This window comes from Bubalus bubalis, chromosome 4, assembly GCF_019923935.1.
Source record: "Bubalus bubalis isolate 160015118507 breed Murrah chromosome 4, NDDB_SH_1, whole genome shotgun sequence".
In the NCBI taxonomy this organism is placed as follows: Eukaryota; Metazoa; Chordata; class Mammalia; order Artiodactyla; family Bovidae; genus Bubalus; species Bubalus bubalis.
In genome coordinates this window covers 96,178,341-96,203,446 of record NC_059160.1, presented here as the reverse complement: position 1 = coordinate 96,203,446, position 25,106 = coordinate 96,178,341, and the positions used below count along the sequence as shown (strand labels likewise).

General features: G+C 44.0%; 1 protein-coding gene across 2 annotated transcripts in view; it reads left to right on the top strand.

The window, feature by feature from the left end:
- Positions 1–25,106, top strand: part of PLXNC1 (plexin C1) — a 157,124-nt gene that overhangs the window by 96,900 nt on the left and 35,118 nt on the right. For both annotated transcript variants that reach the window (XM_025284337.3, XM_044941823.2), the window contains exons 13-21: positions 3,353–3,556; positions 3,673–3,858; positions 6,036–6,138; positions 9,480–9,581; positions 9,883–9,986; positions 13,337–13,375; positions 13,588–13,712; positions 14,693–14,891; positions 19,754–19,900. In XM_025284337.3, coding sequence (XP_025140122.1) covers positions 3,353–3,556; positions 3,673–3,858; positions 6,036–6,138; positions 9,480–9,581; positions 9,883–9,986; positions 13,337–13,375; positions 13,588–13,712; positions 14,693–14,891; positions 19,754–19,900 — 1,209 coding nt within the window. The remainder of the gene's footprint in view (positions 1–3,352; positions 3,557–3,672; positions 3,859–6,035; positions 6,139–9,479; positions 9,582–9,882; positions 9,987–13,336; positions 13,376–13,587; positions 13,713–14,692; positions 14,892–19,753; positions 19,901–25,106) is intronic.

The following is a 25,106-nucleotide window of genomic DNA, read 5'->3' as shown; positions in this document are numbered from 1 at the left end:
TTTGTAATAATAGTTATAGTGAATAATCTTCAAGGATGATTTTTGTTTTCATCACACTAAAATATTTGTTCTTGTTCAGTCACTCAGTCATGTTTGACTCTCTGTGACCCCATGGACTGCAGCATTCCGGGCTTCCCTGTCCTTCACTATCTCCTGGAGTTTGCTCAAACTCATGTCCATTGAGTCGATGACACGTTGAGGATACTTTTGGTTTCTGTGCTTTTGTGCTGTTATAAGGTTTTACCTGTTGCATGATATTACCATCTGTGCTATAATGGAAATAAGGAGACCTCAGACTTGGCGTCGCGAGTCATGGCGCAGAGGGGAGAGGAGTGAGCTTAGCGTGGCAAGAGTTGCGGCCTTCTCCCTGTGGGATCGCGGCGAGTCCTGTTAATGAGGCTGCGCTTATGAACACGTGTGAACATGCCTTCTGAGTGGCTGAGGTGTGAGGTAAAGATGAGTGTTTCTGGGACGAGTAGGTGCCGGTGGTTCCACTGCACTTAGCGTGCTGTTGTTCAGAGATGCAGTGACCTGCTAAGCTCCCAGAGAGCCTGTCACGCGCTTCTCCTCTCGCCCGGTCTCTTTGAACTGATTTGTGACCTTCCTTCTGACCTCACCACCTCTTGCCCTTCATCTCCCCACCCAGGGTTCTGGCCCCCATCCCCACTCAGTTCTTGGCCCATCACAAGTCACACACGGGCCTTGTCATGGGAATTGATGGATTTCAGAAGTAGGCTGGGGCCGCTGAGTGTACATATCAGCTCTTCTCAAATGCTCTCCTCATTCTCTGTTCCTCTTTCTGTTCTTCCTTCATGAGAGATGTGATAACAGCCTCTCGGAGGCCCAGTCAGACCACTTCCTGGCAAAACTGACAGGCATGCGAGTGGCCACAAACCTGGCCTCTGCTTGGGGCCAGTGTGGCTTCTGGCCTAGATCCAGGAGGCCTTCCTAAGCCCTCCCAGAGCCTTGTCAGGATGCACATCCACGTCCTGATACCCTTCAGAGTCAGCTCCAAGCCTCGTGTTGTATCTGACTCTAGGTCACATCTCCGTGATGTCAACACCTCCTGTTGAGTGGTTCATATAGGTTGACCTCTGACCAGAGGCCTTGCTTGCTTTTGTAAGTGAACTTGCTCTCCCTCCCACTGCTGTCCCTGAATCAAGTAGAATTCATTGAGTACCTGCTGTGGGCAAAACATTTTCCCAGGTCCAGGGGACAAAAGAAATAAGAGAGTCATTGCCGTCATGGCAGGAGATGGCTAATTGACTGGGATGGGAAGCTGAGAGCACAGGGTATTGTTAAGTTCTAGGTCTGCTGACTCTCTTCTGGCTCATACACCCAACTGTGTGTTGCTAAAGGAAAGGGTAATTAAAACTGGGCAGATTTCAGTGGGTCTGTGGTGTGGAGCAGGATGGTAGAACTTGGGCAGGTGGAAGCAGGAAGGGAATTTCAGGTACAGAGGAGACAAAGCTACTCAGAGGCCCCTGGTGGGAATATCAGTGATATTCCAGCTCTACTGGAACCAAGAGGATGGGCTGGGAATGAACCAGAGGGATGGCTGGAAAACCACATTGATCCGTAAGAAAGGATCAGTCTGAAAATGTTGCCCTTAATTCTGTAGGCAATGGGGAGGGATTGAAGATCTTTGAGCAGGGAGTGGTGTGAGGTAAGTACCCTTTATGAGGATGAGTTTGGCAATGTTGCATAGGATCATATGTGGAGGAGTAACTGAAAAAAAGCCTGGGAGGTCCCTGAGGATGCTCGTGCAAGTATCCAGGGATGCTCGGGAGATGGTGGAGCTAGAGATGACTAGTCATTTCTCTGGTGTTGTCCTTGGAGGGAGTATGTGAATGACATCCTGGGAGTGAGGGCAGAGGGAAGGAAGAAAAGAGGGCCTAAGATGGAATCTTACAGAACAGCTTCATTTGAAGGGATGAAAGAAAATAAGGTGGCCAAGAAGTTTCTTCGGAACTGCAGACAAAGAGTATTTCAAAGATGACGGGAGCTGGTCACAGGCGTGGAAATCTGGAGAGTTGAGAATAATGAGGTTAGGATGACCCTATCCCCAGTCATCTTCCTGGAAGGTATCTTCAGCAAAAAGCCAGCCGGCTGGGGTTACGGCTGTTGAGAAGGGCGAGGCTGTGGGTTTTGTGGTTTTCTTCATGCTGCCAGAGATGTGAAGGAGAGATTCAGGGCAGTCGTTTGGAAAGGGGCTTAAAGGGGAAGGGAGGTTTTGCTTGTCCATGTCTCAGTGCTTTGCATCTGATTTTCTCACCTGTTGCTTCTTCCTACCCTCTTTTCAAAACTCCAGTATTAGACCGCAAATAATAAAGAGGAAAACTCCCCACCTAGCAAATTTCATTTTGTGAGGTTTAGTTGCTCTCCTTTAGAATATTTGTCAACCTCCCCTCTCCCAGCAGCTTTCTCTGCCCATCGCTTTGTACTCCTGAAAATGACAGTATTTATGTTTGCTTATTTGTTTTAAAGAAGCTGGTAAAGCTGCTGTTGTTTAGTCACTAAGTTGTGTCTGACTTTATGACCCCATGGACTGTGGCCTGCCAGGCCGCTCTGTCCATGGATTTCTCCAGGCAAGAATACTGGAGTGGATTGCCATTTCCTCCTCCAGGGGAATCTTCCCCATCCAGGGCCCTCGTCTCCTGCACTGCAGGTGGGTTCTTTACCAATGAGCCACCAGGGAAGCCCAAGTTTGTAAAGCAGGCCGTCCTTTGTGCCTTGTTTCCAATCTTCATGCTCTTTCTTTCATGGGGGCTGCTTTGTCCCTTTTACTTTTGTTTTCCTCTATTTTTTGTCAGGCCTGCAAAGCATTTTCCTCCTTGTGGTTAGTGATTTCTGCTAAAGCACAGACGTTACCCAACACAGGGAAGCCAGGAGCATGCAGGCCAGCAGCTGGCCTTGCTGAGGGACCGGCTCCTCCCTTCCTGCAGTTTCCCAGGACTCAGCCTTGATGCCCTGAAGGACACGCAGGCTCGCTGGGGCAAAGCTTTCCCCTTTCTCTCACTGACTTCTTTCCAAGTACCCTTTTCCCCTCATTGTATCATCTTCTGCTTTCATTATTACTGATAGTGTTAATAATCTTGTTAGCATTTGTTGAGGGCTTTTTTTGCATGAATGTGTAAGCATCTTCACATGGAGAGTCTCATTTAATTTAGTGAGCCCTCCTCTCGTTTAGAGTTAATTCAACCCCATGAGGTAGATAGTACTGTTATCCCCATTTTACAGAGAAGAAAACAGAGGCACAAAGGGGTTCAGTTGCCCAGGTCACTTAGCTCTTCAATCCCAGAGCTGAGATTCATTAATGAAGCTCTCAAAATGCTTTTTTCTTCTCCCTCAGGTCTCTGAATATTGTATGGCAAATTACTGCAGATTTTTAGCCCCCAGTTTAAAGAGTTCGAAAGGGCCTATAAATGTCACTGTGAAGCTCAGAGTCCAGGAGACCGCCTTGGATTGTGGAAGCTTGCAGTACCTCGATGACCCCAGATTCACAGGGTATCGAGCTGAATCTGAGGTGGACACAGAATTGGAAGTAAAAATTCAAGTATGTCTCTCTCATTCAAGGTGTGGCGGGGGGAATGTGCGCCCCTCAACCAAAAAGGTGTGTTATGTTTGTGAGTTTCCACATGTGCCCAGATTTCTTCATCTTTTTCTTCACAGAAAGAAAATGATAACTTCAACATTTCCAAGGAAGACATTGAAATCACTCTCTTCTATGGAAAAAATAAGTCATTAAATTGCAGCTTTGAAAATATTACTAGAAATCAAGATCTTACCACCATCTTTTGCAAAATTAAACACATCACTGCTGCAAACAGCATCGCCACCTCTTCCAAGAAAGTTGATGTAAGTCACCTGACAGGCCTACCTGTGGTTTCACCGTATTTGGAGGGATTCTGATAGCTTACGACAAAGAATGCCGGGTTCCTGATCTCCAAAGAGGAGGAGTTAGCTTCAGGACCAGGGACTCAGCTTCAGACACTCAGAACTTCCTGTGGCAGAAATTTTGTTACAGTGAAAAAGGGCAAGAGAAGGCTTCTGACACAGACATCAGAAGGCGGTGGAGAGTTCCCCACTTGCTAGTCTTTTCAAGGTCTTATATACTTTTTCAATTAGTTACTAACAATGGAAAGGTCTTACCAGACCCACTCCCTCAACATACATCTTAACATAGCAGAATTAGTCAGAAGGTTCCTGTTAAGGAGAAACATGTCCCCCAGCAAGATACATTGTTGTTATATAATCATTAGTACAGAACTTAAGGGAAAACATACACTTGAGCAAGATAAGTTGCTTTGTTGTATAATCATTAGCCTTGGGCTTAAAAAAAGACTAACTTTCTTTAAGAAATAGATTGTTGCCATAACAACTCAGAGCTTAAGGGGAAAAAAAAAAGTCTTATGTGACTAAGATGAAGGAATGTAGGAAAAAAAAAGTTTGTCCTTTTCTCCTCCTTAAGGGTCCTAGACCCCTCTTCTCCTTGGGGGCCCTAGACTCCTTATCAGCCTATCTAAGAATTAACTCTCTCAATTCCTTGGCTAAACCAGAAGCCAAGATAGAATCTTTTATGGATCTTTGGGTCTTCACTTCAAGTGAAGGTAAACAAAGCTCGTGTCTCAGGCGCAAGCATTATTTCCCCAAAATAGCTTGCAGAATCCATCCATGTGCCTCTTGGAATGGCAAAGCATTGAGCACACCATTGTTTATAATAATAATGTCTTGATAGCTTTTGTTTTAGCCATAGAACAGTCTTTTGTTCTAGACTGTAGCATCTGCAAGCAGAATCTCTAGACCCCATTGACAAATGAGCTGTCATTCTTTGCCTGAATGCAGAGGTGACATGTCTTAACAACAGAAACCCAGGATGGGGTCTCCCCAGCACTCGGAAAGTGACAGTGGAAGCTAGTGGAGACCAGGTAATCTATGAGTCATGGGCTGCTTCCTCTACTGTGAAGTCATACTCACTGCATTTAATTTTTTCCCAGACATGTTTGAGGGTCCCATCACTGGTATATTTATGTCCCATAATAAAGACACAAGACCATGGGGAAGGGAAACATATTGGAAACCTCCATTTTTAGTGTTCATGCCATATGAGACTCTGCACTCTATGTCCCTCCCAAAATGCTTTATCATCTAGAGTCATAAATAAATGGATAAAGGACAAGAAAAGAGAACATCAGACTGGAAGGCAAAACAAAAAATGTGTTCATGTCCCAGAGGCACCAGTTAATAGCTGTGTGACCATAGATAGCTTGGCTCTAACTGAGCCTCCCTTGGTCCATCAGTTGTATGGTAAAGAGGGTCATAATAATTATAAAATGAATAACAACAGCTAAACCCAAAAGTGCTCCCATGTGTCAAGTTAGTTAAAAAGAGCAAAAGCTAGCATTCTTCATTGTTCATGACTCATTCCTGAATGTCTGCACTGGGACATAGGGATGAAGCAGAGAAGAAAACAGAACCCCCCCCCCCCCCCCCCCGTAAAAAAAAAGTCTGCCTTTATGGAGCTTAGCTAATGAGGCATGCGGTATAGAAAATAAATGGAAGATGTGTCAGATGGTGGTAACTGATAAAGAAAAGTGAAGCGGAAGGTAGGGGACAGTGTTGCAAGGTTTCTGAAGGTGAGCAGCAACGGGCTGCCTCTAAAGACGACTTTTGGGGACTTCCCTGGTGGTCCCAGGGGGCACTAGTGGTAAACAACTCGCCTGCCAGTGCAGGAGACATAAGAGACGTGGGTTCGATTCCTGGGTCGGGAAGATCCCCTGGAGGAGGGCATGGCAACTCACTCCAGTATTCTTGCCTGGAGAATCCCATGGACAGAGGAGCCTGGTGGGTTGCCCTTCATAGGGTAGCACAGAGTTGTACACGACTGAAGCGACTTAGCGTGCGTGCACATAGCTAACCTACTCAGCTATCCTACCTAGCTTGCCACCTCTTTTTGTATCTTGGAGAAAACCATGTTGGGGGAAAAATGTGTTCCTCACCTCGACTGGGTCTAATGACACTCTTTGTGCTATTAGGTCAAACTGGGAAACCTGAAGCTCTCTGTCGAACGGGAATCAGTTCTTTCCCCCTGGTATTTTCTGATTGGGCTTCCCATCTTGCTAGTGTTTGTCATTTTTGGTAAGTGCTCTGTTTAATTTTGTCAGAGAAATTATTTCCAGGGGCCTCTCGGCGGGCAGGAAGACTTTCCTGCTTTCAGGGGAGTTTGCTTCAGTTGAGTATCAGTGGATGAAAACCCAAAGCAAAACTTCGGGAAAGGACTAATAGTTTCACAGTGAGGGCTTCCTAAATATTTTTTTAAGGATGCTTCATTAATAAAAGGCTGAATTACAAAGATGATACCTTGGTGTTTGAGAAATATAATCCACTCTGCTTCACTAAACTTGTGAATTATGATGACAGATGTCCCATTTACATGATTTCCTCGGAATTTCTCTGGGATATGGGGCTCCCGGGACTTGATCATCTCATCCTGCCTTCTCACCCTAGTAACATCCACATCCCTGACCCCAGCCCTTCCTTTCTGGCAGAACTGTATTTTGGAACTGTGATCGGTAATGTCTATTAAAATGTTCCCTGGCTCATCCAAGTACAGTGATCCCATGGTGGTTGCTCACTGGATGAACGCCAGCCCACCAAGGTGTCTTGTTTGGCTCAAGGAGCATTTTTAAAACTTTGAAGTCACTGACAACATTTTAAAATGAGATGCTTCACATTCTTTAAAATCACTTGAAAATTGTAAAGATCTGGATCATTGGATCCTGATGTTTCCATAGCATGGGTTTGCTACAGCTGGGGAGCGGCTCTGCCTGGACGGAGGGCTTGTGTTCACCACGCTTTTGCCATAGACTCAACCACTCCCTTCCCTGGTGGCTCAGATGGTAAAAAATCCACCTGAAATGCAGGAGACCCAGGTTCAATCCCTGGGTCAGGACAATCCCCTGGAGAAGGGAATGGCGACCCACTCTAGTATTCTTGCCTGGAGAATCTCCATGGACAGAGGAGCCTGGTGGGCTACAACCCATGGAGTTGCAAAGGGTCAGGCATGACTGAGTGACTTCCACTTTTCCACCACTCCCTTACTGCTCCACACAGGCCATCTAACTCATCTGAGGGCCTGGTCCCTGTAGCTCAGACCCATGTCTCTGAGCTGCTTTTCACTTTAAGTCTGTTTCCTCTTGTCCTCCTGGAAAAAAAAAAAAAAGCTTCTCCAGAGCTATGGAGCCCTTTCAATTTCCTGTCTTAGTACAGGCATCGCCTTTCTGATGGTTTTCTGCTAATAGTTGCTCATTGCATCCTTCCCTGTACTCACTGTTTCACTCACTCATCCATCCATCCATGCATGTGTTTACCTGATGTTTATTGAGCACCTGTTATGTTGCTGATAACTGTGCAAGACTCTGGACCTTGGGATGGTGAGTCCAGTCCTGGTCCTTTCACTTGGGGAATTCCCGGTCCAGTGAGGAAAAGGTTTATATGTATTGTTAACTAGCCTAATGGAATGAATTCATTCTGTAGAGACCTTGTTTTGTAGTGTTTGTTGATGATCATGTCAGGTATTTGTTAAGCTCTCCCAAGTTGGCCACCACTTGTATGCATCTAGAACCCAGAATTGGGCCTGGTATTTTAATAAGGTCTTGGCTGGTGCTGGCTTTGAATAAGAAGATTACTTGTAAATTCTGAAAGCTGAGCTCAATTTTGAGAAATCCATTGCTGTCAGGCAGCTCCAGATAGAACAGTCTCATCATGGAGTCCGAAAACTTGGTGACCCCCTAGGAAGGTCTGATCTCTTCCTAGGCTCCCTGTGACTCTTCCTTCCTCTCCCTTCACTCTGTTCCTGGAGGCCATTGATGCTCTCTAAGGTGAAGAGGGCTCCATTTGACATGTGGCTCCTGATTTCACTGGGGCCTGAAAAGCCCTTTAAAATTCTCCTGCCCTTCTCACCATGTGTCATCAGCAGCTTCAGCAAGTGTACCCTTCACTCCATCAATCATGTCATTAGTGAAAACACGAAACACCCCTGGTCTGGGGCTGCCACCTGCAAAACACCCCACTGTGGCTTCCCCTGGAGATTTCAGCCAGGAGGCATGACTGCAGGGAAGTGGCCAGCTGGCTCCCTTTGCAGGCAGTGAGCTGGTGCTGCCTGTAGGGCGGTCTGCGGACCAGCGGTCCCAAGTGATGCTCCTGGGAAAAGGGTTCCACAGTCAAGTCAACTTGAGAATCACTGCCTGCTCCACCGTTTCTGGACGGTGCATGATGCCTGTTATGATTAAGACTGTTGACTATGAAGGAGTCCAGCGCAGAGCTGTATAGTAAGTCCCTACATACTAACCTTCAAGTTGTGAACTTTCAAAGATGTGAATATGGCATGTCAGCCCCTGAATAACGGTTGTTGTACTGTACTGCTGAAAATGTGTTTTTTTTTTAATTTTGGTTTTTTATGTACATGTTATTTTTGTTGAAAGTATTATAAACCTGTTACAGTACGGTACTGTGTTAGTTGGGTACCTAGGCTAACTTCGTTGGACTTACGAACAACATGCACTTACAAACCCACTATCGGAATGGAACATGATGGCATGCAGGTGGCTTACTGTATTGAATTTTATTTCCTCCGGCACCATTCACATCTACTGGTAACACGATCCTTTTATCATGAAATTTCTATTAAGGGAAGAAAAAATTTCTAGAATAATCAGGACAGTTGACAATAGTCAGGACAGTTGTTATTTTTTAAAAAGAAGCTCCAAATGCTTCCTGTGAGTTACTTATTGGAAGCCTGTCAATATCATAAGGAGGCAGGCACTTTAACATGGGGCAGCCAGGCACAGAGATGCTAAGGAACTTACCTGGGGTCACACAGCTAATTAACAGCAGAGCGGGGACACGAACCAGTGCCGAACTTGTTCAGTGTGCTGCCTCTACAGCGTAGGTTAGAAGCAGAATGAAGTGCAGAAAGGAGCAATATCCAGATAGGGGGCTTCTCTGTGGACCACTTTTCCTGTCGCTACATTTGATCTATGCAAGTTTGGCTCATGCAGCTCACTGTGGATCTGTGGGGTTTTTTCTGCATTTAAGGTTCAACTTTATTTCTCCCGGGATGTTTAGAAACATTAAAACAGAACAGAACAATATAAGTGGCCTGTGGCTGTAGGGAGACTTGGCTTGTTTCATTACTTTTCAGCCAGCTGGAATCTTTGGTTACAAGCGAAGGTTATTTGATTTAGTTTTTACTTTGAAGATGAGTAATTTTTTTTTTTTTTTTTAATTTTTCTGTTACATGTGAGCATCTTCCTCTCTAGTGTGACCCCTCACTGGGAATTTTTCTTCTGAGAGATTCTGCCTCTTCCATGCTAGTCTTTCTTGCTTTCCCTCTGTTACAAGAACTGTAAAAGTTGGTTCTGTTTTTCCCTTTCTGTGTTTTAACCCGTCAATCTCTTGCTGGATCTCTATCTCTGCAGTGGCCGTGGGGGTGACCAGGCACAAATCGAAGGAGCTGAGCCGCAAACAGAGCCAACAATTGGAGCTCCTCGAGAGCGAGCTCCGGAAAGAGATACGTGATGGTAGGCTCCAAAGTTGTATTTGTAGAAAAACAAGCCTTTTTTATTGTCTTTTTTTTTTTTTACCCTTAAATGGAACCAGCCACGTTAATGAGAACCATTTGTATGATCGAAGACAACTGAACAGCAGGGTCTAGGCCTGGCTTTGTATTTTATTTCAGTTTCTTCGCAGCCAACCAAGTAATTATCTATTGTTTCTTCTTTAATGAAAAGCAAGGTCATACTCTGTGTTAGACAAAACAGCAGAAGATCTTATCCGTTGTTGGTTGAGTTAAAATATTGCTCTTGGGATTCTGTTTTGCAGGCTTTGCTGAGCTGCAGATGGATAAATTGGATGTGGTTGATAGTTTTGGAACTGTTCCCTTCCTTGACTACAAACATTTTGCTCTGAGAACTTTCTTCCCCGAGGTAAAAGAGCATTGATCATCTTCCTAAGGTTGAGACTTGAATAATAATGAAGGTGCTTGTTGCTGTTGTCAAAAAAACTGGTGTTTGCTTCCAAGGCAGCTGCAGATAATGTGCTTGGTGCAGAATAATGGCTTAAATCTGAGCAGAGCGGGGAGGAGGAGAACTATTAATTGGATTGATGAGGGTAGAAAACAGTGATGGGTCACTGGCAATTACTCTTTGTCCAGTAACAAAAACCTAGGAGGGACACGAGTTCAGAGTGATGATTTTTGCTTTATTTTACTACCAGTTTAGAACTGAATTTGTAGCTTGGGAAGTGAGCTAGTTTGTTTAAAAATCAATAAATTGTGGGCTGGCCAATTTGTTGTGTTTATCTGCATGACTTCCATTGCAGCCACTAGATTATTCACCATTACTTCGCAATTGGAGGTGGGAAGTGCTATTGGCCGAGAGGGAGGAACCTAGACATGCGTAGGATTTGAGTTAATAGCAGCCGTTTTTAGCGGTGTAGAGGTTTACGGTTCTCTTCAGCAGTTATTCTCCAGCTGATCCGTCGGTGTCGCCCTCATTTAGCAGAAATAGCTGCATGAGATGATTAATTGATTTGTTCTAGGACTCCGAGGAGTAGTCTACTTAAGCCTTTGGGTTTTCAGCCTCACGTTCTCACACCTCCATCTTCTCACCCACTCGCATAGCCTTCCTCATTCACCCTCCTAAGTCTTTGGCCACGTACGCTCATCCCCCTACCATCGCCTGCACATCCTGATACCCCAGTTCTTCCATATTGCCCTTTGCTCGTCCAGAACAGGTGACCACACTGAGGCTCAGCCTCTGGAACACATCAACACCAATTATCAGATTTAAATCTAGATTCCTAAGCAAAGCCAGAAATCTCTCCAGGCCAAAAGAGAGATTGGGCCTGTATTATTTTACCAGCAACTCTCAGCTTCATTTGGCCAGAAGCCTAGAGTTCAGAAACCCAGACATAGGCAGTAAGCAATTTTCAGTTTCTCTATCATTCTAGAAGCAGACACTATGATATGTGATGCTGTGTCTGGAGGTTGGGGTACCTCTATAAAACACCTACTATATATATATATATATATATATATATATATATATATATATATTTTTTTTTTTTTTTTTTGGTCCAAGCCTTAGTGTAGTAAATCAAGGAGGCTAGAAATAAGACCTTAACTTTTTGCACTTGTATATTTTTTTTTTAAGTTATCCTCCAAGAATATCAGGCACCAAGACTTACCATTTGGCACTCCTCCATTTCCACGGCAGAACACCGCCTGGGGAGGGGAGTTGAATTCCCTGAGTCAGGATGACTGTGCCTGGCCTCAGCAAAGGTTGCACCATGAGTCCTATTTCCCAGCTATCTGAGATCCCCATTAAGAATTTAATAGCAGTAAAATAAGAGATTTCTACCATCTACAGGAGTATTGTGTGGGCTTTTATAGTTCATGATTGCCCTTAAGTGCTGGAGAGAGTGATCTGTGGCCTGCAAAAAAAAAAGTTTTCCTGTCTTCTAAATTCGGTAATGAAGAGCAAGATTGAGTTGAGGAATGTAAAAGAACACTGTTGTGAGTGTTTTAAAAAAAAAAAATCCCAGACACAATGCTGTATTATCTTAAAAGAGAGACATTTGCAAGAAGGCAAAATGATCTAACTCAGGGTTGTGTAGCATCTCAACCTGGGAAGACACAGGAAAAGCAAGCATACATTTGTTAGAACCCCGTTGTGAAGACCTGAGTTAAAATTAAATTGATAATAATTAAGAAAAGATGTGAGAACAGGGGAAGGTATTCAATGACAACACCAGTTGAAATGCTTTCTAGACTTAGAAGTCCCGGTAATGAATAGGCCCCCTTCACTGATAAATCTGGACTACATCCTCTAGGCCTGGAAGCTGGGAAGTGGGGAGAGAACTTGAGCGATGAATACCTACTCAATAACAACAGGCAAAACCCGGAGGAAATCGTACCTTCTCAGAGACCAAGGCATTACCAACTCGTAGTTTTTTGCCCTGCTAGTTCGGTTTTTTTGGATGTAAAAGCCTGGCTTTAAATTTTATCGGCAACTTTGTTTTGCTGAAAATAGAAGACATAAGGGTAAGCAGAGCATCTAACCACTTGGAGGAGAGGAATTTGAATGAAAGGAGGAAGGAGCCTTTGAACCCAGGGAGCCAGAGCAGTATTTCCCTATTTGAGGTCAAGAATTAATCTGTTTAAATTGCCTATTGACATAAGGTTGGTTCAGCAGAAAAATATTAGGAACTAGAAAACGCAAACCTGGGGTCTGATTTTTCTGCTTATTACTAGTGGAGAGTATAGCCAAAATAGTCTGAGATCTTCTGCTTGGGCTAACAAATTTGAAAATATAAGGCAAAAATTCTCTACAGAAGAAATTCACTTTAATATAACTTATGGTTTCAATGATTACCAAAACATTTAAAAATAACAGAAAGTTTATATTTTCATCCCATTGACTCAGTGTTACACATCATGCTTTTTAAATTTTAATCATTTAATTCCAATATGATTTATGATACATTAGTGGAAACTCAAATTTCAAAGTTTATATTCAGGGGCTACAGAGCATAAGACTTGAAGATATTTTTAGAAACCAGCAGGGCAATGGCATTGTGGTTTAGTTTGCTATTAGTGATTAAAAAAAAAAAACCAATAATGATAGCTGATGTGAAAACCTTACTGTGCACTCGTTTATTTTATTTTCACACCTAACCCATGAGGTGGGAGTCATAATTGTTTCCATTTTGCAGATGAGGAAAGTCAGGTTCAAACAAGTTAAATGACTTGACCAAAGTCATGTGACCAGCAGGTGATAAAACCAGAACTGGAACCCAAGTCGTTTGACTCCAGATTCTAGCTTTTAGCCACCCCTCTCCATTCGGTCTTGAATAACATTGTGTATTGAGACAGTAAATACTTCTAAGCGAAGACTTGCATAAACTGACCAATACAACTCAGTATTTATCCTTAGAAGGTAAATTGCTTGAGGAGTGGTCTGTACATTTGCATAATCTTTTCACCACCACTTCTTTAACTTTGGAATCAATTCTTTTAAATGCCTTCATCTGTCAAAAAACGGGACTGATGCAAAGATAATTATTCTTGGAGGCCTTCAGAAGTCACTGGTGTTTCTTGAGAGCTGAATAATTATTTATTATGTAGAGAATATGCAGTGAGCATAAGCCCAGGGGCTCTTCAGATTAGCAAATAGTGTCTCTACTTGATTAAAACGAACTCAGGTATTATAACAAAAAAAACACTCTTCATTTCTTTTGGATGTTATGAATAATAAAAGTGTCTCCTTCCTCTCAGTCAGGTGGCTTCACCCACATCTTCACTGAAGATATGCATGTAAGTCTATAAGTTTTCATTTTTAGCCCATGACTGCCTTTCATGATGTTGTCATCACATCATCATCATCTCCATTATTATTTAGAATTGTTATTGTGGGCATTTGGGATCACAAATTTGATATTAAATAATTCATTGTCTTGAAACCCCATTGTGGATCCACTTTCTAACTTTTAGTTTATTTATTTATATTATATTATATATTTTTTCAGAACAGAGATGCCAGCGACAAGAATGAAAGTCTCACAGCTTTGGATGCCCTAATTTGTAATAAAAGTTTCCTTGTTACTGTTATCCACACTCTTGAAAAGCAGAAGAACTTTTCAGTGAAGGACAGGTATCCGTCAATTTGTTTATATTTTGAAAGTGATTAAGTAGAGAGAATATAACCTGCGCCTCTTATTTTCTTTCCAAACTACAGCCTCGACTTGGTGTCTGAGAACCCGCATCTCTCCAAAGGTTGGCTGTTTGGGTGGCCATGCAGTCTTAGTGTGTCCATTTCAGATCACAATGCCCTAACACAAGTTCTATTTTGAAGAAACACACACATGTGACCCCCCCCCCAAAAAAAAGCACCCTAAAAAACCCCAACACCAAGAAAGAAACATGAATCCTGAGTCACAAAAGCAGAAGTGCTGTTTTCTATTTTTAAAACACTCTGAAAATTCAGGGAAGACATTCACTTCTTGTTACCGCTCTAGTTTGAAGTTTTAGAGCTGAAAACATATAAAATGACCTGAAGTTAACATTGATATGTGGTTTTTATGGATTGAAGGCTAAGGTAGTTGAAACCTAGATGTTTAAAAAAAGCACCCACAGGGAAGCATCCCGTTAACACCCCATTGCAGGGCCCCTCATGTTTCCTTGGAGACGGCTATCAACACCAACCAAGCCACAGATGATGGTTAACCCTAATTAACCAAGGCTCTGGTTTTTTCTGGGTTTTTTTTAATGTGCTTTTTTTCCATCATCTGTGTATCTTCTTTTTTTTTTTCTTGAGATATAATTGACATACAGCTCTGTAGAGGTTTTAGGTATACATCATGATCACCACAATCTTATCTCTCTTTCTGAGTTTGAGTCTTTTTTTTTCATATGCCATATTTAAGTGAACTCATACAGTATTTTTCTTTCTGTATTTCATTTCACGTGACACCCTCGAGATCCATCCATGTTATTGCAAATGGCAGGATTTTCTTCTTTTCATGGCTGAATATTATTCCATTGTATATAGGCACCACATCTTCTGTATCCATTCATCTGTTGATGGACACTTCCATGTCTTGGCTTTGTAACCAAGGCTCTGTTTTTACGCAGGTGTCTGTTCGCTTCCTTCTTAACCATTGCCCTGCAAACCAAGCTGGTCTACCTAACCAGCATCCTGGAGGTGCTGACCAGGGACTTGATGGAGCAGTGCAGTAACATGCAGCCTAAACTCATGCTGAGACGCACAGAGTCCGTGGTAGAGAAACTCCTCACAAACTGGATGTCCGTCTGCCTTTCTGGTTTCCTGCGGGTAAGTGTCGCATCCCTCGGCAGTGTCAGAAGACGGTAAGCAGTTATTTGCAGCAGATGCTAACGTCTTTGCCAGGATAAGTCCTGCGTACTCCATGGTGTCAGTATTTAACTTCTTTTAGTCTTGGTCCTTATCAGGGGCACATGAAGGGAAAGAGAAAATTTGCTTTTGCTCTGACTGACCTGTGCAAGTGTAATTCATTTAGAATTTCCTCAGGTAAGACTTCTCTCTTCTTAAAAATTGTACTAAGAAATACAATCAATGTGAGACTTACCCTTCTCACAGATTTTTAAGTGTTCAAAAGTGTTATCTATTGGCACAATGTGGTACAATGGATTTCTAGAACTTACCTTACATAACTGAGACTTTATACCTATTAGCTTTTGCATCCATCTTCACATGGCTAATTAACACATGCTGGATGAGATGGCTGGATGGCATCACTGACTCGATGGATGTGAGTTTGAGTGAACTCTGGGAGTTGGTGATGGACAGGGAGGCCTGGCGTGCTGCAGTCCATGGGGTTGCAAAGAGTCGGACACGACTGAGTGACTGAACTGAACTGAACCTGAGTGGAGAGAACATTCCTTTCTTTTTTTTTTCTTATGCCTGTGCTGTGTGGCATATGGGATCTTAATTCCCCAATCAGGGATTGAACCCATGCCCCCTGTGCTGGAAATACAGTCTTAACTACTGGACTGCCAGGGAAATCCCCATATTTCAAATACTGATGAAAACACACTCTTTTCAGAGCCTCTGAAGCATCTGGGAAATTGCTGTTTACCTACCACCACACTCGCTGTGAGCTAATGACATTCAATCCCAAGTGGTCATCTCATGTGAAAGCGAGTCTCCAAAGAGCTCCCCGCCCCTTGAGTTCACTTTGTGAGAGTTACTACGTGAATATGGTTATAATCTATTCGAATCTTGAAATCTTTTCTTATGTGAGCTTTTCACAGATGCCATAGGTAAGAGGGAGTGCTCTGGAGCCTGCTGCCTAGTCTGAATCTAGACTCTACCACTTACTACAGGCCCCAAGCAGGTTTTTTGACCAGCCTGAGCCTTGGGTTTATAACCTGTAGAATGGAAGAATGTTTTAGGGCTGTTCTGAAGCACAAATGAAAAAATGTATGCATTTGCTTGGCACTGAGTAAGCACTCCATAAATTGTGCCCATTATTATTATGAAATATTAATAAGAAAAGAAGTGTGTTCTGTTGAACCCAGTCTCCATTCAACCCTCTGAGGTCCCTGGTGCAGAAGGTTCTTATCCTTCTGTAATTTTACCAGCCATCCAGATTCCAGCAAAACTGCATAATTGTGTATTTGTAGCTGGTTCCGAAATCTAATTAAAGTTTGAATAAGATACACTGCTATGCCACAGGTTTTAACAGTGCTACTTAAGTTTAGATCCAAAAAGCAGTGCCTTAAATAGACTATGCTTAGAGTTTAATGCAATCTTACAAGTAGAGGCACAACATTTTTTTTTCTTTACCAACCCTTTTCTCTCCCAAGGCAATACCCATTTATTAAGATTAATGAAATCTGCCTTCTTTTCTGTTTACTTGGTATAAATCATCATATGCTTTGGGGAGATGTGGAGTGGTTATTTCTGGGGTGAATATTTTTGGCTCCCTAGCTTCAGCCACAGCTGCTTCGAAAGAGGTAGCAGGGGCCTCACCTAGTTCCTGGGTCTTGGTCTCAAAAGGCAGCCCCTGCCCCACCACTCGCTAGTGCCACTGACTCAGAAACTCAAGGCGAGGTCTGGCTGGCCCGGTTTCCAGGCACCTGCAGGTGATCCCATCGTCCTGCCTTGGAGAATGTGGGAGAGGGAAGCAGAAGGAGCACTGGCCTGGGAGTCTTGGCTAGACGTTCATCTCAGCCCCAGCTCGCTTGTGGCTCTGGGCATGGCCCTTTCCATCTGGGCATCTTCCCACTGAAGGAGGGGCCTGGCCATTTGTTTTGAACTCCTTTCCAGTTCTTTTTTCTGGGACCTCGCGATTGTTATTCTGAGCCCTGGAGGCCTAGTCAGAGCCTCGTCCTTACTGCTCTTGGGTATTAAAAAGGTCAGGACTCCCCAGAGTCTGGGCTGTGAGCCCAAATGGCCCCTCTGAGCAGAGGATTCTGCATCAGGATTTTGCTGCTGATTCACGGGTGTCTTGAGCACTTGGGATAGGGAGGGGGCAGCGTGCTCCCTGGGGAGGAAGTGGCATTCAGCCAGTTGGGTGATACTTTCATTTTCAGGGCAACAATTCCCTCTGGTGTGAAGGGCCTGATTTCCCCCTCCACATGCCCAAGGGGCATAGAGCTCTGATGGCCTAGTCCTCCTGCCCCCCCTACCTCCCTATCCCGCCCCAAACATTTGCTTGGGTGCCATGAATTCTGTGACCTCCGGGTAACTTCCTCCTCTGTGCCTCTAAGGCCGTGTGGGTCAAGTAATAATAATAACTGCCATTTATTGAACGTGCCGGCCACTATGCTAAGAGCTTTGCTTCCTTTTTCTCATTGAATCCCATGAGGTGAGGACCTTTATGACCATTTTGCATTCCGGAGAGGTGGGGTGCACAGAAAAGACGAGACTTTTCCGTGCACAGATCCCACAACGCTATGATAGCACCAGAGAGCTCTTAGCCCCCCTGCTTACTGCTTCTGCAAGGGGGAGGCTACCTTCTTCCAGGCTTAGGAAAGGATTCAGGGTGGGGTGGGGTGGCGTAGGGGTGGGATGGTGAATGAGACCACAGGTGCAAAAGCCTCAAGCTCAGCTATGGTCAGAGAGTCTGGTCTCAGGAAGGAAAGGACGGTGAAAGGGCCAACCTTAATTCCCTGTCAGTTCCATAAAGGGAGCTCTGAAGGCCGGCTCCCCAGGAGCTGTGTGCATCCTGGTCTGAGTAGGTTCTAACACAACTTAGAACTTGTGTTCAGTGGTGACAAAGAAACCTCATGGCCTTGTGTTTTCCTACGCTGGCCATGCATCAGAATCTGCTGGGAAGGTGTTAAAACTACCAACGTTCAGACCTCTTCTCCAGAGATCCCACATCTAAAGTAGAATCCAGACATATGAGTTATTTTTATAACCGCCCCAAGGGATTCTGGTGATGATTCTCCAGGTTTCGAACCACAGGTGTGGGTAACAGTGCCAGATGAGATGTTACTTATCTGAGTCTAGCTGCAGTCTTCCGGAGAATTCTGACGACAGGGCCACGGAGTCTGGAGCTGTCGCTCTGCACAGCCCAGAGGAGCCCACTGGCCCCCGAACGCCAACCTCTACAGAAGCCTCCAGCCCCCTCCCAAGGGCGCTTATCCTCATCTCTGATGTGGGCTAGGAGCAAAGAGAAGTGAGGTTCTAGGTTTGCGGTCAGGACATTACCTAAGGGGGTGGAGGGAGAGAGAAGAGAGCCATGTGGTTGTGAACCTCTAAATAAAGGAAGTTTCTCATGAGAATTGAAATGTCGTGTTCTAGTCCCAGTGTTCTCCCCACCTGGGAAATTTTTGAACATTCCAGCCCTGTCCTACAGTAAGGAAGCGACTAGAGGCTATGTCAGCAGGGGAGAGGGAAGTGGTGCCGGGGCCCAGGGGCGGGTGGGGCGGCACAGGAGAGACAGGAAGCCAGGGACGGAGGAGGGATGTGCCCCTACCGTCAGTGTAGAGGATGGTATGGGGGCCGGTGGGGTGGGATCCCAAGAGACCTCAAAGATGTCTTGGTTTACCTGTTCAAGGGAAAGCAGGTGAGAGATTCGGTGAAATCTTCCTTTCCAGGCCAGATGCATTGGCTGTGAAGCTTGACTTTGTAAACTGGGGCTTCAAGCCCTAGTCACATGGTTGGCTGCTCATCATCACCCAGGCAGTCTGACTTCCTGGTTGTGGCCCTGATTCTTTCCTCCCCCTCAAATTCAGTTTAATGATATCCTTTTGATCACGGATGGCTTCTTTACTTCGTTTATTTTCTACACGATAGTCAACCCAGGGCTACATGCCTTGGGAGGCTGCATGAGAGCACAGCACACAAGCCTCCTGCTTTGGGGCTGCTCTGAGTCCATTCAAGCACAAACTGGCTGCAGATTTGAAGCATTTCTATAACAGCAAGGGTGGACACCTTTGATCTAGAAAAAAAAAAAAAGTGCAGGAGGAAGTTATCAGAATGCTTAGGAAGATCCTTAGAGTAATGGAATCAGATCTGGCCCGGGGAAGGAGGTGGGATACCTCTGTGGCCTGTTCTAGCAAAGGTGCCCAGGTGGGACCGTGAAGACTGGGTCCAGGAACCACTGGGGGCTGGCTTCCTCTTGGGCAGGAGAAGAGGCTGCAGATTGTGTAACTAAAGGCCACTTCCTTTATGAGAAGCTGTTAACACCAAAATTTCCTCCTAGATAAATTTATAAAATGTTCTTATGTTTATTCTAGTTACCAAGGCTAATCATCCTGCCATTTATTTTCAGTGTGCTTAAAAAAAAAGAAAAAAACAACCAGGGCAGTTAAATAGGAATGTAAACAAAGGTGAAACCTCTACGAACTGTTCTTAGGCCAACTGATGAGAGTGAGGCTGAAGTAGAGAAGCTTAGGCATAAAAGAGTGATCGGTCTGTGTACTTCATGCTGTTATCAACTGTCAATGCAGTGAGGGAAAGTGTGTGTGTGTGTGTGTGTGTGTGTGTGTGTGAACACATGTTTGCTAGGGAGAGGAGGCAGCTTCCTGAGTTTTGCTCCCAGTCCTAAGTAGAGCAGTATGTATTTTCTTGAGAGTTTCATGTTGATTGTTAGAAAACACTGCCTCCTGTCTCTTGTCGGGGTGCCATAAACTGAAACTTTAATTCTTTGGAAAGTACAGTGGATTCTGGCAAAACCTGTTACTTTTGCATCTTTTTCCAAGGAGACTGTTGGGGAGCCATTCTATTTGCTGGTGACCACTCTGAACCAGAAAATAAACAAGGGCCCCGTCGACGTGATCACTTGCAAAGCGCTGTACACCCTTAATGAGGACTGGCTGCTGTGGCAGGTGCCAGAATTCAGTACTGTGGTAAGTTTGCGATGAAGCTGGTGGGGCAGACAGTGTATGTGGGGGGTGGGGGGAGAGTGTCACTTGAAATGATATCATTACTACTGTGAGAGGCCTCAGACTTTTAGTTAATTAAAAACAGTAGTTGATAAAATATTAACACGTGTTCACATAATAGATTTTAATTACTCTGATTGGGGAGAAAAGTATTATGATGATGCCTGAGGTACTCATCAATTTCCAAAGATTTTAATATCAGGATTGCTTATAGCCTTCAGCATCATCAAAGGAAATGCAAAGTACTCCCTATTCAGCATTTAGAATTGCAATCAGAATTTCTCAAACGACTCTGCCCTGGAAGACAATGTGTGAAGATGTATTTCAACCAAATTGAGGCCGTCTTATTTTAGAATGATAACGCAAGACAAATTCCACTGTGTTCCCCCTGCAACCTGATGCCCTTACTTTATTTTCATGGATTAGTTACAAATGTTTGGTGTCATGCACTTAATGTTCTGTGATCTCATAGATATTTTTAGAGGAATGCTGTAAATCATGACAGTAAGATGATTGCCTGGCTGCTGGAGGGTTTCACCCATTTAAGAACTTCCTTTTCTCCCATCCCCACTCCACCCACCCACCCTCTTCCCTTCCTTAAAGGAAAAGAGACTGATTTTTTTTTTTTTTTTTTTGCACAGTCAGGAATTTTAGAGAGTCAAGCATGGCAAGTATCTCCAAAATCACTTCGGATTTTTCTGTGCTTTTCTGTTAATAGAGGCTTGGAAAAGAGATGGCTGTGTTTTGGCTTTGATCTTTGGCTTTATGGAGATTCTGAGCTGCTCACAATCTCATGAGTGGGGAAGGAGGGAAAAAATTACAGTGGGGTTTTGGTATTTCTCAGTAAAAGGGCTGAGCCTCCTGTGGCTTCGCTGTGGATGGCGAGCACTACAGCGTCATCCTGGAAGAATCTATCCTTAATTGGAGCAGGCACCACGGTGCTGCACCATGGTAGACTATGTTCTGGTTGTGTCCTCTGGTGGGATAATAGTCCCTCGGTAAGCTTTTTAGAGTTCTTGGTCATTGCCAGATGGAGCTCACCCTCCACTGAAGACACATGCTCAATGCCATCCACAAGGTGGGAGGCTGGGCAGTCACCAGTTCTGACTTCTGTCTCTACTCCCATCTATACCCGAAGGGTGCAGTGGTTCTCCAATGTTGGCATGCATCAGAGGCCCCTAGAGAGCTGAATAAACCCCAGAGTTTCTAATTCAGTAGGTCTGGGGGTGTGACCAGAGAACTTGACATTTCTCAAGAGCTTTCTGTAGCTACTGCAGTTACTGATAGAGTGGTTACTAAGTGTAGACTCGAGAGCCAGCTGATTTGAATTCTGCCTCTGGATAGCTGTGTGGCTTTTGGCAAATTTGGAAACCTCTCTGTACCTCCACCTCTTCACATGTAAAATGAGGGTGGTGATCATGGTGCTTGCCTATCTCGTGGGTGTCACAAGGATTAAGGGTTGATATTCTGGGCTTCTCTGGTGGCTCAGATGGTAAAGAATCTGCCTGCAATACAGGAGACCTGGGTTCGATCCCTGGGTGGGAGAGATCCCCTGGAGAAGGGAATGGCTACCCTCTCCAGTATCTTGCCTGGAGAATTCCACGGACAGAGGAGCCTGGAGGGCTACAGTCCATGGGGTCTCAAAGAGTTGGACAAGACTGAGCAACTAACACACACACCGTCCACATGAACAAAGCACTTAGACCATTGCTGGACACATGAGTGCCCTGTAAAGAGTTATTAAATTTAATTCAAATCTCCTCAGGCACATGTTAGAAATGCTGATCCAGACACACCCTTACCTGGGCCTTCCCTCGGGACTAACTACATTGGACTCTCTGGGGATGGAGCTCAGGGCACAGATAGATGTCTTAAATGCTCCAGGTAATCCTGACGTGCATCCTGCAGGAAGAACCCCACTGGTATGTCGGGAGAATGAAGGATGAACTTGCATCAGGGCCCGTTGACTCTCCTTTCGCTGATTCAGGGTTTCGTCTTCAGGCCCAGGGCCTGGGTCCTAACCCTGAAGATGTTCATGCTTTTATTTTGAAACATTTTAGGAGCTCCACAGGTTCCCAAAGAGAAATATTTACAAGTGAATCTAGGTCAGGGGAAGCCAGCAAGGTCTCACTTTCATGAAAACACGAACCCCCTGGCAGGAAAGAGAGGAGAGGAGAAGATGGAACTGGGACTGGGGAGGATTCAATGCCTGGAGCAACTTTCAAGGCCCGAGTCCTTTCTGATGCTTTACATCTGAACACTTTTTCCCCTTTCATTTTGAAACGTTATTTATTTCACAGTCAATTAAGACCATGTGTTTCTGATTTGTTAACACTCAACTCATCATCAAAATGCTTCTTGATGTTGAAATTTGTGTCGACTCTTGGATTCTTTTTTCCTCTGTAGCCCCTGGGGAAAAGGTTGATGGAAAATTATGCTTTCAGAAATCCACATAAATCTTTCTTTTTGAATACGGATTTGCCTGTAGATAGCATTGAGACTGAGGAAGGGGTGTGCCTCTTGTTTCTAGGGCCCTTGACTTTAAACGTGATTTTTAATACCTTTTATTGGACCTGCCCCAAACCTCTTTCATGGTGAATGGTTATACTAGGAGCTCCAGGGAGGCTTGATCCGGTCTGTGCTTGTATGACAAAATGTTAGCAGAAGGTCAATATAAAAAATTTAAGGGTTTTCATTTCCTTTCAGGCGAGTCCCCTCAGCCTTAACCATCATCTTTTAAATTTTCTTCCTTCCTCTCTCCTCCCGCCCCCTCTTTCTCGCTTTACCCCCACTTCCCCAGGCCTGAACATACACCCAGCGGTTTGAAGTCTTGATTTTCTAAATTTGCCCGAGGTGGTTTATGTAATTGAAAACCAAGGTGTGGTGAACAAACCCGATTGTGTGTGTGTCTGTGTGGTGTACATTTTTTCAAAGAAAAGTCAGAGGAAAAAAATGAAGAGCAGCCACCAGAATGGTTTGAAATGACAGAGGTTGGTGCCATGTCAGGGGCACATTTAAAAAGAGGCCCCCAAGCTCCTGTTTGGCTAAATGTTCAAAAACACGGCTCCTTGTCCAACAGCTCAGAAGTTAGGTTTGACACCTCTAAAGATTAGAATGTGTTCTTCCTGATGTGTGGAGTGTTTTCTAGAACATTAAAGACATCCTACCAATTGCTTATACGTGAAATCATTATAGTAACACATGGGCTCCAAGAAGTAATTCTTTGTTTGCCGTGCCCTGGGAGGAAAACTCCTCTGACTTTCTTAGATGTAAGCAAAGGCCTATAAAGTCACTTCCTCTAGGACCAGAAGAAACCCACTCTCTTCTACCAGGAGACCTCAGACTGGTGTTCAATGAGGCAGACCACCATAACATTCTCAAGCTCCCGGATGGAAGAATCAGGGGAGCACACGTACCCCCCACCTCACCACCACACACACATATGACTCTAACATCCAGGCATTCCAAGACAGCTAGACAAGGAATAAAGCCTGCTGCTCTGTGGTTTTACCTCCTTTAGGCACGTTTGAGGTTGCGGCTGGAGCCTCTCGGGCCCTCCCTCAAGGCAGTCTGTGTCTAGAGAGTGATTTTGGAGCAGATCACCTGAAACTTCTGAGGAGTGAGTGAAGGTTGGGGATTTCAGTTCCAGGAAAGTGGACCGCATGGGAGAAAGGACATTTGCTTCACTTTCAGGAGGAGATGAGAAAACCCAATAACTCGTAGCAAGCATGCTGAATTAGCAAGAGGAGCTTGATTTACAATCAAAGTTCAGCGAGAAATGGTTTTTTGAACTCTTAAACCCAGGAAATGAGCCTGCCAGTCGGCTGTGTCTGAGAGATAGCATCTTGGCGCCCTGGGAAACACTGTTCCGACAAACATATTATTGCTCTCATTCTCATATCTATGAGAAAGTCTTTAAGATTATTAGAAAATCTTGAAAAAGCACAGATACTTACCTTCAGAAATCTTAATGCTGCTGCTATGATTTATTGTAGGTTTCTGCCAGCCCACACCAGCCCTTTCTCCACAATAGTCACCATGTTGGGGACAGTCATGTTTCATAAACTATTTCATCTCTGATACAGTTCTAACTATCTCTAGCAAGAGTTGCTCATCGACAAGCTTCCTTCAACACAGTGGCTTTGCCCCCCATGCCCCAGCTCCTTCTCTTCCGTTTAGTTTGTCCTTTCAGAAGATCCATTATCCCCATAATTAAACAACCCACTGTCCCGATTAAGTCATTCTCTGTTACTTCAATTACATCCCATTGTTCATTAAATCCTGATGTTTGCTCTTCAGCAATCTTGTTTTTTAATACTCCTAGCATTTGTGGCCAAACAGTAAAGTTAATTAACAGTTCTTAAGCTTTTTTCCCCCTTTTCTCTCTCACATCGTGCACATCATTTCCATTATGACTTGCAATAATACTGAAACCATTACTAACTCCATAGTTGCTGTTCTGAGCTTTCTGATCACAGAAGCAAAACCATTTTTTATAATCATATGAGGTTAAGTCATCCTATTTGATGGCAGGCAGTGGAAAATGAAAAATTAACCTTAAATGAGTGCTTTAAATGACTTTCCTCTTCATACTCTTTGTTCTTACATCCATAGTCATGGGATTAGAAAATAATTTAGTTACCTAAATACAAAAGTACTTAATTTTCTTCTTTATGGCTCAAATGTGACTCTCTTACTTCATCATTAAGGATTCTTATTTATATTTGTACTCCTCAGAGGATGGTGACTTTTATAGGAAATCATAGTGGAGATAAAGACATTTTTTAGATTAGTCTTCTTTTGTATTGTTAAAGTCAACATTCTGTGTGATGTTATTGTTATCTAGAGCAGCAATCAGCAAACAAGAGCCTGTGAGCCAAATGTGGCCCTTCTGCTGATTGTTACAAATAAAGTTTTATTGGCACACAGCCATGCCCGTTCAGTTACTTTGTCTGTGGTTGTTTTTTTCTGCTGCAATGGCAGAGTTGAGTAGTTACAGTTGAGAGGATACAGACCTCAAAGTCTTAAATGTTTACTGTCTGGCTTTTTACAGAAATGTTGCCAGCCTTTAATCTAGAGCTTGACATAATAGAGGAAAAGAACTAAAATCCATCCTTCTCCCAAAAACCTTGGCCTGTTTCCTCTCCTTAGAGGGACACAGCAGTGGAAA